We start from the raw sequence: 15383 nt of genomic DNA on the forward strand, positions 1-15383 counted from the left end.
TAAGAAATTCGGCCAAACTGTTAAAACCACCTTTCTTCCTTTTAAATAATTTATTTATACAGCAATACTAAGCACAATAACAAAGATTAGGAGATTGACGGGACACGTAAGTACAGTGAAATAAGTATCTGATATACAACTTTGGCCCTTAGATATCTGGCACACAATATATGTTTGCATGGCAATTACGTATTTCCTATATCGAAATATATAACTAGACAATTCTATGTATAATAAGAGAACATGCACTTATTTTTTTCTTCTTTTTTAAGTATGGAATACATGTTCAACATTAACGATTTTCCAAATCTGAGCATTTCGTTATACGCAAAGTTCAGGCCGGATTTTTGAAAACTGTAAAAAATGCGTGTAAGTAAACCAAAAGCAAATAAAGCTGGAAATACACTACAAGTAAACACAAAAGAGACAGTGAAATTATCACACAGAAATACCAAGAGTCAGTCTTTTATCACAATGTACACTACATTTTGAAAAAGTATTCAAGTAAGTCATAAGTGCATTGAACAAAGCTTGATAAGAAATATTTTGATGTTTTAAGAATAGTGGAATCCACAATGTATGAGACTAGCCCACGATACCGTACCGTATCTTTTTTTCAGTTATCTTCAAGGAACATTTTGTTTAATGATAACTTTTATATTCACTGTAATAAAAGTAAATAATTTTAAATAAACTATTAAAAAAACAACAGAACAAAGAAAATTTTATCACGTTCGAATGACTAATTTTGTCAATTTGGATTGACTGAAAACCTTACTCTACACACAATTAAACTCAAAATTACTTTTTACAACAAGAATTCGTAACAGTTTAGGTACCAGGGACCGCTAATAATCCTAAAACATAAACAAAACAAACCAAAGAAACTGATACCTAAAATGCTATTACAGACAATTTTCGAATACACTCCCACATTTTAAAGTTTTTGAAGAATTCCTGGCGTTCAAAAATAAAACAAATGATTATCTCGCAAACACAAACCAAATTTCATCGAAACAACTTTTGCGGTTAATTACTAGACATTTATAATAATTATTATCTAAATATATCAGTGTTATAACTGCGAATCTTCAATGTACACTTTAACAATTTGTTACATCAGGGACAACTATATCATGTCTAAAGAGATTTATCCCAAAAAATATTACTAAATAAATACTTCAACTTTGTAATTCTGCTTTCGCGGCAGCTGCGGCTCTTTGCTTCTCGATGTACTTTTTTCTCGCTGTTTGGAGCAGGTTTTCCTTGCGTCTGTGCAGAATCTTTTCACGTTCGGATGAGGATTTCGAGAAGCGGCTCCCCAGACTGCTAGCATCCTCCCTAAAATTAAAAAAATATATATAATAAATAAATCTTCAAAACTTTCAATCGAAAGAACATTTATTTTTTACGGCAGTCTTGACATAATCAGGTGAAAAGTTTATTACTTTTAGACATTTTTAAAATGTGCTGTAAACTACTGACGTACTTTGTCGTCTTGATGCGTAGCATGTGTTCTGTAGCAGACATTTCCATCACCAAAAATGAGGTGGGCACACGGAAGACTTCAAGCAAATTATTTTTTGTATTGTAATTTTTTTTCTTTGTTTCAGTGTCACTTTAAGCAATAAATACGAAGGTCTATATCAGAATTCCTACATTCATTCACTTATACTTTAATTTTTCGACAAAAATTTAAACATTAAGATCAAATTTGTAAAGTAAAGAATATTTGGACAAATGCAATGTTTCAATTTTTATAAATCATTAAGAACTATAATGGATACGATTATGATCGCTTTGTTAATCCTGTGGATTGATTACACTGGCCTACACACATTTTGGTGCCTAGAATTTTAGACCTGATTTTAAATATGTCTTATCAAATGATATCAAAATTGCTACTTATTTTTCTGTATCAGCTCTTGTTTACGAGATAGAAAAAAAAATGCATTTTTACAGAACTACCGGTTTATTTTCAATTTATAGTTCGAGAAATTGTCTTTTAAGTGATTTTGTCGGACAGTCAAACCGGATATTTGTAAAATGTTCCCTTGGAACTTTGAACACGCTATATTTCTGGAATAAGCACACCCAGATCTAAATCCCAAAATTTTTTGTAGATTTTTAGATTTTTTCAAAATGACGATTTTCCAATATGAAATTTTTGATCAATTCTGAAAATAATCGAAACCGATTTTATAATTTTTGAAACATTCTAATTTGAGGCCGAATATTTTTGAATTCGGACTTCAAATGAACCAAAAAAAATAATAATTTTCGCAAATTTTCATTTCGTTTAAAACATCTACAATACTTTATTGAAAGAATTTTTGTAAAAACAAAAACAATATGTACAAGCTAGCTTTTCAAAAAAGTTTTAGTTCGTTAATAAGATCAAAGGTTAGTTGTTTAGTAGTTAATAGTTCCGTTGGTTCTCGTTGTTCGTTTTCATATTGTAAACACTTATTCTTTTATATTTCCTGTCATTGGGTTAAGTATCTAAAGCAAAGAAATTATTATTATTATTATCATTTTCTGAATGGGTTAAATAGGTCTTTCTGCTGAAGATACATTGGGATATTTCCATTAGTGTCGATTGTTTTTGTTGATGCCCACTATATTGGTCATACAAAAATAACAGTCGTCATGATGATTTTTTTGTTCTTGCCAAATCATAGGTACTCCAAACTTCATACACTTATGTGTTCCTTTCACCCATTGTCGCAAATGTTCAATGCACATTTCACATGCACTATGAGGCACCCACGGTTTATCTTGGTTCCGTATTTAGATACCGTAGTTAGGAAAATACAAGCGGATCACAGAGTCTGTAATCGATTTTCGCTGATTATTGAATATGTATTCACCACAAACGTAACAAAACATATCAGGGTTGTTCATACAACGTCTAAACTTACTACCCATAATGAAATAAGTAGATACATTTTATCTGTGCTCTTGTAAGATTGACTCTTTCGAACAAAACCGGGAAAAAAATGAAAATGAGGATGGTAGGCACACAAGAGCTGATGGGTTGAAATGACAAATGTCAATATACTGTACTGTACCTATCTTATGGATGACAAATACAAAAAACGCTGCACCAAAATTTTTTTTGTTTTTTGTAGGCCTGTGTTATCTGCTGCTATATATAAACAATTAAATACTTAAGGTGTGTGATAGTAACTGTTTATCACTTTATTAAAAACTTGAAAAAGTAAAAACCTGTGATATGACACATTTCGAAATTGTTTCACACCATCATGACTACATTTCCGCGATTAAATAGAAATTACTTAGATCTGACTTTTATTTTATTTCTACTTTTTTTAATAAGAACAATAATTATTATCGCCATAAAAGGAAACGTTATAAAAAAAAAAAAACGATAAAGGCAATAAATGATCTCGTTGCTATTTTTAGGGTCAAGATACGCTTTTTGTTTCACATTTTGAAAACATCAAAGATGTCATTAAAACCCACGTTCAGTGACTGTTTTGATAAATTATTACCTATAAGGAATTCACGTTCGGTAGATGTAACTAGATTTGGTAACTTTTTTTTTTAAGCTGTGTAACTGCGGACATAATTGTTCCAGTGTATAATGTATAACTGGAATGTCAGAAAGTAGGTATCAAAAATGTGACATGTAAGTAAGTAAATGGCAAATATCGAAAATGTGATGGTTTTGTGGTGATCTGCTGAATCTACTTTTGAATCCAGGAGAAAATTGCATCCCTCTAAAAGCCCAAAGAGCAACCCACATGCAAAATTGTGAATCTTTTCCCTTCACTAGTTATTTTAGGAGGACAAGCTTTGATGTCATCATCATGGATCCGCAATTTTACCATGGATCCGTTTTGGTATATCCATGTCTCATCCAAGGAAATGAAAAGTAAATCTTCACCACTATCACGCAATTAGAGATACCGCTTTAGAAATTTGATTCTGGTACCTATTTAATGTGAAAACCTTCGCCTTCGGAAACCTAAATTTATACGTGTACGTATTACGTACAATTATTCTCCAAGCCGAGTATTTTCCCTTTTATAAAACAATAACGATTATATAAAACTAAAAAACCAATTGTAGAGCGGACCCAACAAAGCATGTAGGTATATAAATCTGGGCAGTCGTCTTTCCGATTCTGAGTATAATATTAACGGCACCGACGCCGTTGTATCGGTATTATTTTAAAATTCGAAAAACACTCGAGAACACTAGCGAACTTTACTGAAAATATTTCTGCCACCAGTTTAACTGTTTCTGTTTTACCAAAGCATTGTCTATTTTTTCCAGTAATTTTTTCAAAACCACGAAATATTTCTTGTTTCTTTTCTTTTAAAATGCGCTTTTTCGTGACTACTTTTGTGGAAATTGTTTCCACGCTGTATTTAAGGATTTTCTTCAAACGAAGCGTGTTGAAATTAGAAAAACTTCGTTTTTTTCCAGACAATTCAGATTTGACATTTGAATTAGAAAATTAGACAGTTGATACCAATCTTTAATTTCTAGTGATCTTAAGATTGCAACTTAACCACAGAAAAATTTCTGTCAGCTACTTCTACCGAACGTGAATGCTTATTACTTTTGAAATTAGTATGCCTAGGCACATATACATATACAGTGCATCTTTTTTAAAAGTGGCCATAGGGATTCCCATGTTAAATTTTAGACCCCATGTTAACTTTCGTTAGGGTGAAAACCCGGAGATGATTTTTGCGAAGAAAATAGGCTTAAGGTTCTACTTTAATTTCCACTACAACTTTTTGCAGTAATTTGTTAATTTGTGCTTTAAAAAATAAAAATTATTTTGATTACAAAATTTTGGTACATCATAGAAGGTTTTGACTTATCATTTTTACTTGTCATTTTTGACAGCATAATTTTAATTTCATCATTAAATACCTTTATTGCAGTTTTTATAAAAGAAACAGAATGATGGAGTTCAAACATAAATGAAGAAAATAAAAGATAATTTCACTGAAATTGCGTTTTTAATGTTCACGATCGAAAAAACCTGTGTTTATAAATCTGCCACAAAATTTTCAAAATGTGCTCTTGCCGGGTACGGAACGATGTGGGAACGCTGCAGCAAAATTTTGCGCAGTTTATCTATTGTCGATAAGGCTTTATTAATGTATCCATCAGTGACCATTTGTACTTTTTCTTTAATTGTGTACTGCGGCATGTTGACGAATTTCGGTCACTAAAAACCATTTTTCTAAATTTTGATTACTCGTTCGATTAGTAATCAAAATTTAGAAACGTCAGGTAAATGTCTGTTTTTACATGGCTGCCTACAACATTACCGACAAAAATATCCAAATATTTTAATTTTTTTAGAGAAATATCCTTTAATTTCAAACATGACCTTTAATAAAATCGACGAAAGATAACCCAAGTTACATCTAGTAAAAATTTCAACTCTGAATCTGTACTCAAACATAAGTTAACATGGGGTATAAAATTTAATATGGGAATCCCTATGGCCACTTTTAAAAAAGATGCACTGTATAAGATAAAGCAAGGGTAAGAATAATAGTTTGTTCATGTCGCATGTGTCATCTGTATGTCTGTTGACGATTTTATTAAACAGTTAATTTTTGAAACACTGCAAGGAATTACTTTGAAATTTTGAAATAATTTAGAATTGTTGTATAGACCGTAAAACGTTAACCAAAATTTCTAACATCTCAAAATTTTGTCAAGTAAACTTAACTCAAAATTGATAGCATGACAGATTCGTTTATATGGGTTTATCGTAAAAAAATACGGTGCCGAAAGTCTCGATGGCGGACTTCTGAACAACCTCGAAAGCGGCGTTCGCGAATTCTCTAGAAGAACGTATCGAGAACGAGCAGTCGAGTCCATTCATTGAGAGAAATAGAGTCCTGTCAAATCCATTCCAGTCAAGTCGGAATTATTCTGTACATAATCGCTGCAGTTTTGTATTACTGTAGAATAAATTGTTGAGTTTTACCCACGCCGATGTTAATTACTGATCAACTTAACGGTATCATAAAAAATGCTTATTTGCACATCAAGTATTATATATACACATTTGAAGCAGTACAGTGGAAATACAATGAGAAGACGCCACAAAAAGGTCAGTACCAATAAAATTCGGTTTTAGTACGCAGTGATTAAAAAAAAATATAAAATATTTACACTTTTCAAATACTCATATCTCAGTATTTTGAGTACTGCATTTTCCAATAAATATTAGCTCTATCTAGTGTGCTGATCACAGTCTCCCCTTATTTCAAACTTTGTTGCTCATCCGGTATTTTCTACAATGTAATTATAATACTGTTATGATGATCGAGTAATTAAAAATTGGCGTAGGTAAAACTCGACAACTTATTTCTCAGTAACACAAATTTACACGACACAGCGATTATGTACAAAATAATTCCGGTGCAACTTGACTGGATTCTCTCGGTGACTGAATGCATCGTGGCTCTATTTAAACCCATTCTTCCTATCTAGATATTTCGCGATCGAGGTTTTTCCGGAGTACCCATCGCGATTTCCGCTTCCATGCTTTTCTTTAGAGAACGCCGCCCAGCCGCCATCACTGACAATGATTTGATACATACTAGAAAGCCCTCGAAAAAACCCATAGCCGTCGGACCGCGGCGGTGATTCTTTGTGAAGTTACAAAAGTCAGGAAAATTGGAATATAACCTGGTAATGTGTGCCACATTAGCATTTCAAAAATAAAATATGTTTGTAGAAGCTAAGATGTCGATCAGGGCATGTAAAAATACAGAAAGTGTTTCATTAATAAAACTAACTAAATTTGTATATATTTTGGGTTTTAGAAAAAGAAGTCTTATTATTAAAAAGAGCCGCGCATACTTTGTTCTGAATTTTTTCCATCTGTAATAATTAATGGAATATCAGAGAACATGTACTACTTATAGTATTTCCACTCTGTGAAATATATTTTCTTTTATAGATTTTACTGTTAAATCATTCATAAGTACAGAAAAAAAAATAACTGCAATTGGGATCACACTTTGTTCGTCCTGAAACACAGTCCCCAAAGTAGTTGTGCTTTCTACATGCACAGTTTTGTATAGCGCATAAAATACCGAATGTGTATGAAGTGGGCTCTGGCTTAAAACAAATATCTCGATGATAACACAAAAAGTAAACAAACAGATTCATCAAAGATGTTATTTTTTAAAAAAGATAATTTGAACAACCAAATACGATACGATGAAATGACAATAATTACTTAAAAATTTCAAATTAATGAGAAATTTCCGGATGCAGCGTACTTCTCAAGATTACAATCAACCCATAAAACTATAGATAACCAGAATCTTATCACTTGACGAAAAATACCTTTAATGCAAAAACTTGACGTTCTTTATCTGATCTGTAATTGCTTTATTGCTTCTCGGAATGAAAACAACGTCAATTTCTACTCACTTTTCATCAATTTTAGAAATCATTAGAGCTTGGTAGCTTCCATGAAACACACTTCAAACAAATAAAAAAAAAAAAAGGTTGCCGTTGGGGCAAACCAACAAATATGTCAAAGGCAAGTATGAGAAACAAAAACGCATTCTATATAACAGCCGCTCGACATTTTTAGACTCTCGAACAATGGAACGACGCCCTCTCCCAAGGGGTAAGCGAAGGCAACGTCACCCTGGTGCAGACCTCTCTCAACCACGGTGCCAACATTAACGCGTTCGCCCTCGGACCAAGAATGAGAAAAATGACGCCTTTGACCATGGCCATCCGCTACGATCAACTGGAAATTTTCAAAATTCTCGTCTCCCGAGGTGCTGATATCAACATGACGGAGCGCTATGGCACCACTCCTTTGATCCTCTGCATCCAGAAGGACAAGCTAGAAATGACGCGGCATTTAATATCCGTGGGGGCCAACACCTGCAAGCCCGACAGAAGTGGTGCCACGCCCTTATCGTGGGCCGTATCCACACAAAACGTGCCCATGATCAACCTCCTCCTGGACAATGGGGCCAAGTTCACCATGCACACTTGCCTCGTGGACGCCGTGACTTTGAACAACCTTGATATCATCAAGCTGCTGATTGACAAAGGGGCTAGTTTGGACTTCGAAGATGACAATGGGTACACGCCATTAATCAAGTCAGCAGAGGCCGGGACCCTGGAAATCGTCAAGGAGCTGGTACGACGCGGCGCCGACATCGACAGGCCCAACCAGAGCTGGAAAACCCCTCTACTTTGCGCCATCGAAATGGGCAACTTCGAAACGGCGAAATTTCTGATAGAAAACGGCGCAGAAGTAAACATGTGCGCGAACCAACAAAGCACGACCCCGCTGATAAAGGCCCTAGAAAGCGGCAACCTAGATTTCGTCAAGCACTTGGTATTGAACGGCGCAGACGTGAACAAACAAGATCTGAACAGAACCTACCCCATCATGAGAGTCATCGAGCTTGGGAACTGCGCCATGTTGGATTACTTGATCAGGAAAGGCGCAACGACGGACGTCTATGACTACGCGGGTTACAGCCCGTTTTTAAGAGCCGTGCAAAAGGAAAATTTCCTCATGGTGAAGTGTCTGGTGCGTAATGGAGACGACGTGAACCAAGTGCGCAAAAAAATCATACAAAAAAGGGTTTCCGAGGATGCGAAAGACAAGAAAAGTAAAAAGAACGGTAAGAAAAAAAGTAAGAACAGTAAGAAGAGCGAAAAGAGTAGTCGAAAAGGTTCGGCTACGGATATGGAGAATGAGGAAGACGGAAAAAAGGAGAAAAGTCCGGTGTTTGCAATCCTGGCGGACGATAGATCCGGGGAAAATGGTTTGTCTATAGCTTTGGCGAATCACGACTGGCGGACTTTTCAGTATTTGGTGGCTTCCAAGGCTGACGTGAGCGAACAACTGAACAGAGAAATCAAAGAGATGGCGCAGAAAAATAAAAACTTTGCCACTTGGATCAAGAGGTACGACTATTAAGGTTGGGTGATTTTAATTTTTTTATTATTTATTGGTAGCTTATTTTAATCGAAATAAATTTAATAGTCAAAACAAAAATTCGTATTTGTTATTTACAAAAAGTCAGATCCGCCTAAATCAAAATAATTGCAAAGTCCAAAAAATGTTAAACATGAAAACTCCATGAATTAGGATAAACAGTTTCAAGTCAATAATAACATAAAAGAAAACTGATTCTTTTCTCAAAGTATGAAGTAACAAAAAAGTGCGAAATGATTTATGAACTTTTAGAAATATAGAATTTTGAAAATTTATTGCACTAGCACCCAAATCATGAATCTTTACTTTTAAAACCTGGTTTGTTTATTAAAGAGACTAGATGATACTGCAGTCGAAAATACACTTAACAACGTTGAAAACATTTAAAATGAAAAGATAAATTTTATTATAGACGGCACCCAAGTGTCTGGAAGTTGAGTGGGTTATGGAATCACCTTATATTTCAACCTTATAAAGATTAACTTCTTACTAGGTACTTGATGGTAAATGATGATAAATAATGAAATCATAATGTGTAATATTTTTACAACAAAATAAAAAAGTAATTGTATATCTAGGCAAATTTATGGACTTCTGGAAAACAGAAGAAGAAGAGTAGAAAAATACAATATGAGCGCTAGGGCGAAGAGTGAGTTCTCCTAACAACAAGTTTATCTATTACATTTTATAATAATTTATTTATTATGACAAAATCATGAAAGCGGAAGAGATTGCTGTTTATTTAAACTAGGTGTAAATATCCCTGTTTACCTGTTCGACTCCAATATCTTAGTAATTTGAAAAGACTGAAGCTTGACATTTAGAACGGTTAATTAATGCAAAGAAATCTATAAAATACATACACTATTAGCACTATATTGTTTTTGGATTTTGTGGAGATAACAGTAACGTTTTTTTTTTCAAAGTGAAAAAAATAATCGTCGTCATCTAAGACGATATCTTCGATGTTCGAAGTCTTTGAATTTGAAAAAAGAATTCTGTAGGTCAAAACTTGCCCCTGGAGTGAACATGAAACAAGGAGGAAGTCTGAACTGCTTGAAAATATGTAAAAAAAAAAATAAAATCATGAAGTAGGGATTTCTTGTAGCAACTGTATCAATTTTTATTTTAAATTCATTGTATAGGGGTCAAATCATAGATTTCACATAATATTAATGTGGATTCAAACGCTACAGACAATGTCAAGTTTTGAGATTACAAAAATTGTATTCCTTCTGGTATTGTTGAAAAACTACTTTCAAGTAAACTTAATTGAGGATACAGATTTTCTTTTATAATTAGAATTTTGTGAATGTAAAGTTTTGAGGATCCTCCTTAAACTTGAACAAACTACTTCATTTCGTTAAATTAGAAAAAAGTAAACAGCTAGAAACCAACAAATAGTTCGAAAGGTCCTGAAATATTTGGTATATTTTTTTACGTAAATAGACAAGTTCTGAATGGAAATTTTAATAAAAACGTATTTAACTCAAATAATTTCAAAAATAAACGGGAATAACAATTAAATGAAAAATATTCTAAAACACTCACGTTTCAACTGGATCTGTGCTCAACTCATCCCAGTTCCTCTCTTGCTGCAAATTTGTATCACAGTTAGTCTGCAAAACCGACATCGGTCTGTTCGCAGATGGCACAACATCAGGTTCCCTGTACATCGCAGGCGCCACCAACCTCCCGTCCAACACATTCTCGATAGTAATTTCCACAGATCGAGTCACCCTAAGGTCATTGATGATCGTAGTAATCGGTATATGTGGGAACAACTGCTGAACCTACAAAAAAAAAAATGAGTATACATTTTTACAAATTGTAAAAAAAATCCTACCTGCCGCGCCATTGCATCTAGTTGAGAATTCGACGCAGGCGCAGCCTCGGGTCTCATCAGCTGATTGTGGCTCACCTCGACCGAGAAACTCGGCAACCACGAGACATATCTCGAACCTGAAACTCACTTTTAGTTTTAGGGTTGGTGAAGTCAGTGGGATTTACCGTCGAAGTGAAAGAAGTGGTTGAGCTGCCGACGCTGCGGTTGCGGCACGTCGACTTGTAAGTCTGGAGGATCTATTCTTGAGGTCGATGGATTCTGGATGTTGAGGGCTAGGCGGCACGTTGGGCAGGAGGTGTCCTGTTCTAACCATGACAGCAAGCAAGTACTGGAAAACATTTTACATACGTAACATAAATTGTAGTGACATTTTAATAGTGTGGATTGTAAAACAATACCCCACTAAAAATTATTTGATGAGGTCACCTCAAAATTTTCAGAAGTAATAGCAGTAATTTATTAATCTACACTTACTTATGGAACAAATGTGTACACGGCAACTTCCTGGCCGACTCCATTTTCTCCCAACAGATTGCGCAATTGTCGGAGTTCTCTACGAGTTCTTCGGACGACGCCATCGGATAACTGAAAGATGAAACTCGGTATTCTGTTTATTGGAGTGATAAAATTTCGACTTACTTTTGTTCCAGATGGTTTCTGACCCAGAGATAATTTCTGTGTTTTTTATATCTCCTTTGTATTTCGTGGAAAAGATATCGCAACTGCATGCAAATGACTAGACTAGCCATCGACAGAAATATGTTGCTCCACACCAGCATGTGCAGGTGATGAACGAAGTCGATGATTAGCGCTGTGAGTTCGAACCCTAGTTCTGTGTAGTAGGCGATGGGGCCTCTCTTCTCCCATACGCGATTTTCCTCGTTTGTGCTTACGGAGGATGAGCCTTCTTGACGCATGTCGTAGAGGTGGAGAGCGTATCTAATTATGACGTGGAGGGTGCGGATGCTCAACAGAACCACCTGAAAAAGAAAAGAAAAACATACTTGTATTAATAAAGAATTATTTTACATATACATATTTAGATATCTTCATACTTTCATACACTGTCATAACAAAAGAGAAAAAAAGTTGACATTTATTAAAATACCAAGTGTCACAGGACCTATATGCGGTAAAAGTTATTAAAGACAAGTTAACTAGTATACTAAAGTTGTTACTAATATAATAGAACACACTTATTACCAATATCTCTTATTATCTGAAAATTGATTAGGTCAGATCAGAAAAAATGCGGCAACTGCGTTCTGCTATACAGAACATTTTCTGTATAGGAGACACCGTAACGAGCTCTGATTTTGATTTTGTTTGTTTTTGCTTTTTACCTAAAAATTGAGATTTATTTCCAAATCATTCACTTAAAAAGAAACATATAGTAAATATTACACTATTATACACTTGTACTGTGAGTTGAATTTGAACTTTTTTAGGCCTGAAGCTTTGCGTGAATAACTCCTGTATTTCATCTGTATTAATTATATCGATATGATTTTGTTTTGCGCTTTCGCTTTATTTATCCAACAATTTTTTAATTGCTTCAATCTAGCAATTTAATTTTTTTAACTTGTTTAATTAATCTTACTTTGAGAGATCGTGTAAGACGACTCGTTTCAATGTAATCATCTTGCTTTCAACCGAGTAAGAGAGCACACAGCGTTCAATGGAACACACAAAGGTATTAAATAGGACTTCTACATTCACTCCTTTTCCTGCTTTTGTTGTTTAGTTAAAAACAACACAGTGGTTCTTCATTAAAATTCATTTATTATTTTTGTGTACGAACGACTTTTACCAGTTTAGAAAATTTTTTACAAACTAATGAATCTTGCAGGTGAGATGAATCCTATAGTATGTAATTTTAAATATTTTCAAAATATATGGTATATCTGATATACGAATACTATTAATACCGAAGTTTCAATTCGGTGTTACATGATTTTCCACAGTTAAATAAAGCTTTATTAAAAAAGTAGCACTTCAGGTTGCGTCGACAATTACCCCTTTTGTTTTTGTTTTTTTCAGATTATCTTTCTTATTTTTAAGAAACTGCTTATTATTACTTTAACAAAACATAAAATGAAATTGTAGCGAACGTCAAATTTTATGTTTTGCGGGTTGTAAATTACGAAAATGTCGGTTCCCGTTTTTTATTTATCTATCTACTTTAACTATAGAATTGATTACCATGAAATTTCAGATTTACTTCTTGATCGAAATGTTGACGTCATGGCTTATGTAATAATTTTGAAATTATGCCATGTGGTCTTCCAATGGATATATTAAGTTAAAATATACCTCAAAAATAAATAACTAGTTCTCAAAGAAAAAAAAAACACTGACGCGCAACACATTGGTTGTGCTCGAAAAGTGTGGTAAGTATTGAATAGTTAATTAGATTTTTTAACATAATACACAAAATCCATATAATGTTATTAAAAAAATCAAGATTTATACATTAAACTGCTATTGTGCAAAAAAATAATCACAACTGTGTTTCCATACGAACAATTATTTAACACCGTGTTGAATAACAACATTATTAAATTCAACTTTTCTCAAAAAGTTTATAATTTATTATATATTTTAGTAAACTTGTTGCAGCCTCGTTTATTCTACATAATGAACAGACACTATCTGCTCTTGATTATGCAACTAACAATACACCCGCGTAATTTTATAAGAAATACGACCACTGCAAATAACGAGCGTTCAAATAAAAACGACGTCAAGCTGGCTTTGTAAATGGGAATTTAGGGCTTAGTGAATGATCCGTTTATATTTCCAAAGCCAACTTGACGTCGTTTTTATTTGAACGGTCATTACAAAATTAAATGTTTTCTTACAAACTTCTAATCCTATGTAGTAGAGATATTTGACAGAATGAAAAATTCTGGGGGGTTTCAACATACCGGAGCATTTTTTAAATCTAACATACACCAAAAATTCTTTGTTATTTAAAAAAAAGAACACATCAATGCATTGGAAGACCTGATTTTGCAGAACAAGAAATGTCAAAATAGTTGGAATAAAGTTAATGAAGACTCTGGGTTTTTTTCTTAGCGTAAGTATTTATCTCCTTTTGTGTTTATATTTGACGCAACGAGTATTGTTTACATTTTTGTGAAATATTTTAAAACAATTCAGGCAAGTTGACATTTAGTTTTTTCTTTTTTGGTTGTGTACTTCCAACGCATTGATGCGTGCTTTTTAAAAAAGAATCTAAGGACTAAACCTATATACATATGTTCAGACTTAAAAAAATATTCCGGTATATTACCTATACATATGAATAGGACTGTTTTTTAAACGTGCATTACTTCAGAAACAGAATGTCTGTTTAAGATGTAGCCAACTTAATAGGATACTATACAGCAAAATAAGCTTTTACAGATTTAGAATTTAGTTAAAATCTCTAATAACATTACTACTGACCACTCAGCAATGTATTTCTTTCTTCAATTCTGTATACTACCTGAGTTCAGCGATTTGTAGTGATTTTGAAACTGTATATATTTTTTGAACCAACGCAATCATGAGCTCAAAATAAAAATTTGTTAATATCTGAGTTACGACAAAAAATAGGGTACTTGTCTAAAACATGTATTTAAAAGTACTACTCACTGTAGAAAAAAACACAAACATCATTTTATATTGGCAGAATGAGAAAAGTCGCCAAAATTTACAAAGAACGTCTATAACATTCTACACAATGTTTATTTGCATTCTGCCTCCCAACAAAAACTAGGAAAAAGTGTTTTTCTCTTGGCAGCCTCGTGGCAGATGAAATAAAAATAAACACAATGGAGGTATGTATTTTCATCGATGAACACATTATTACAGAACCGTTGAAATACGACCACCTTAGTAAATACTACTAGTGCATATGCATAAAACAACACATGCATTTTTAACTAACCGCTTTGCATGAACAACACTTTCACAAGGTCCCGATATTAAAATCGGGTCGCCTTTATATGCTCTTGCGGTAACGTACAATTTCGAATATAACGAATCTCTGCCTGCTTCACTTGGTAAGACCAATTAGCCTTTAAGTGCATACGGAAATTACACGGAAGAGTGCTTCTAGATTTCAAGTCGTCCAAACTGTAGTTATCATTACGATTTTCAAAATTTTGGCATGACAACTTGACATTGAGACGGTTGTTAGTAAACATGTTTATAGTTGTAGTACTTGTTAATTATTAATTATTATCATTTAAAACATACTCCCTCTGTCCGAAAATATGGTACCTATACATTTTACAACATGATTATAATTAACGAGTGATGACCAGCAAATTATAATCAAGTACTTTTGTATGCAACTTATACATATAATAATGGAATATCATATAAGTAGTGGACTGAGATCTACGTTCGTTTCTGTTAAAAAAGTGACCAAGAAAATTACTACAATAACAATAATCGACACCCGCTGAATGTAAAAAATAAAAGATTTTAGAAAGAATAATTAAATTAAATAAATTATTTATTATAATAAATAATAATATATTATAATAATCTAATTCATTT

General features: G+C 33.5%; 2 protein-coding genes across 3 annotated transcripts in view; one reads left to right on the forward strand and one right to left on the reverse strand.

Annotated features, from left to right (window-relative positions):
• Window positions 1–31: 31 nt before the first annotated feature.
• Window positions 32–15383, reverse strand: part of LOC135134758 (E3 ubiquitin-protein ligase AMFR-like) — a 52683-nt gene continuing 37331 nt past the window's right edge. Inside the window, exons 4-9 of the mRNA XM_064063588.1 lie at window positions 11472–11812; window positions 11307–11417; window positions 10997–11160; window positions 10833–10948; window positions 10538–10779; window positions 32–1341 (exon numbers count right to left, since the gene is read on the reverse strand). Coding sequence (XP_063919658.1) covers window positions 1182–1341; window positions 10538–10779; window positions 10833–10948; window positions 10997–11160; window positions 11307–11417; window positions 11472–11812 — 1134 coding nt within the window. The 3' untranslated portion in view covers window positions 32–1181. The remainder of the gene's footprint in view (window positions 1342–10537; window positions 10780–10832; window positions 10949–10996; window positions 11161–11306; window positions 11418–11471; window positions 11813–15383) is intronic.
• On the forward strand, window positions 7408–11866 carry LOC135134759 (putative ankyrin repeat protein RF_0381). 2 transcript variants are annotated; one of them, XM_064063589.1, is made up of 3 exons: window positions 7408–7558; window positions 7613–8955; window positions 10966–11866. In XM_064063589.1, the coding sequence occupies exons 1-3, from the start codon at window positions 7550–7552 to the stop codon at window positions 11018–11020; spliced, it is 1407 nt and encodes a 468-aa protein (XP_063919659.1). In that variant the 5' UTR covers window positions 7408–7549; the 3' UTR covers window positions 11021–11866. The 2 variants fall into 2 exon arrangements, with proteins under 2 accessions (XP_063919659.1, XP_063919660.1); XM_064063590.1 differs by having other exon boundaries at window positions 10972–11866.

The sequence above is a fragment of the Zophobas morio genome, unplaced genomic scaffold, assembly GCF_036711695.1.
Source record: "Zophobas morio isolate AGI-343-1 ecotype UQ-CSIRO unplaced genomic scaffold, CSIRO_AGI_Zmor_V1 ptg000023l, whole genome shotgun sequence".
Taxonomy (NCBI): domain Eukaryota; kingdom Metazoa; phylum Arthropoda; class Insecta; order Coleoptera; family Tenebrionidae; genus Zophobas; species Zophobas morio.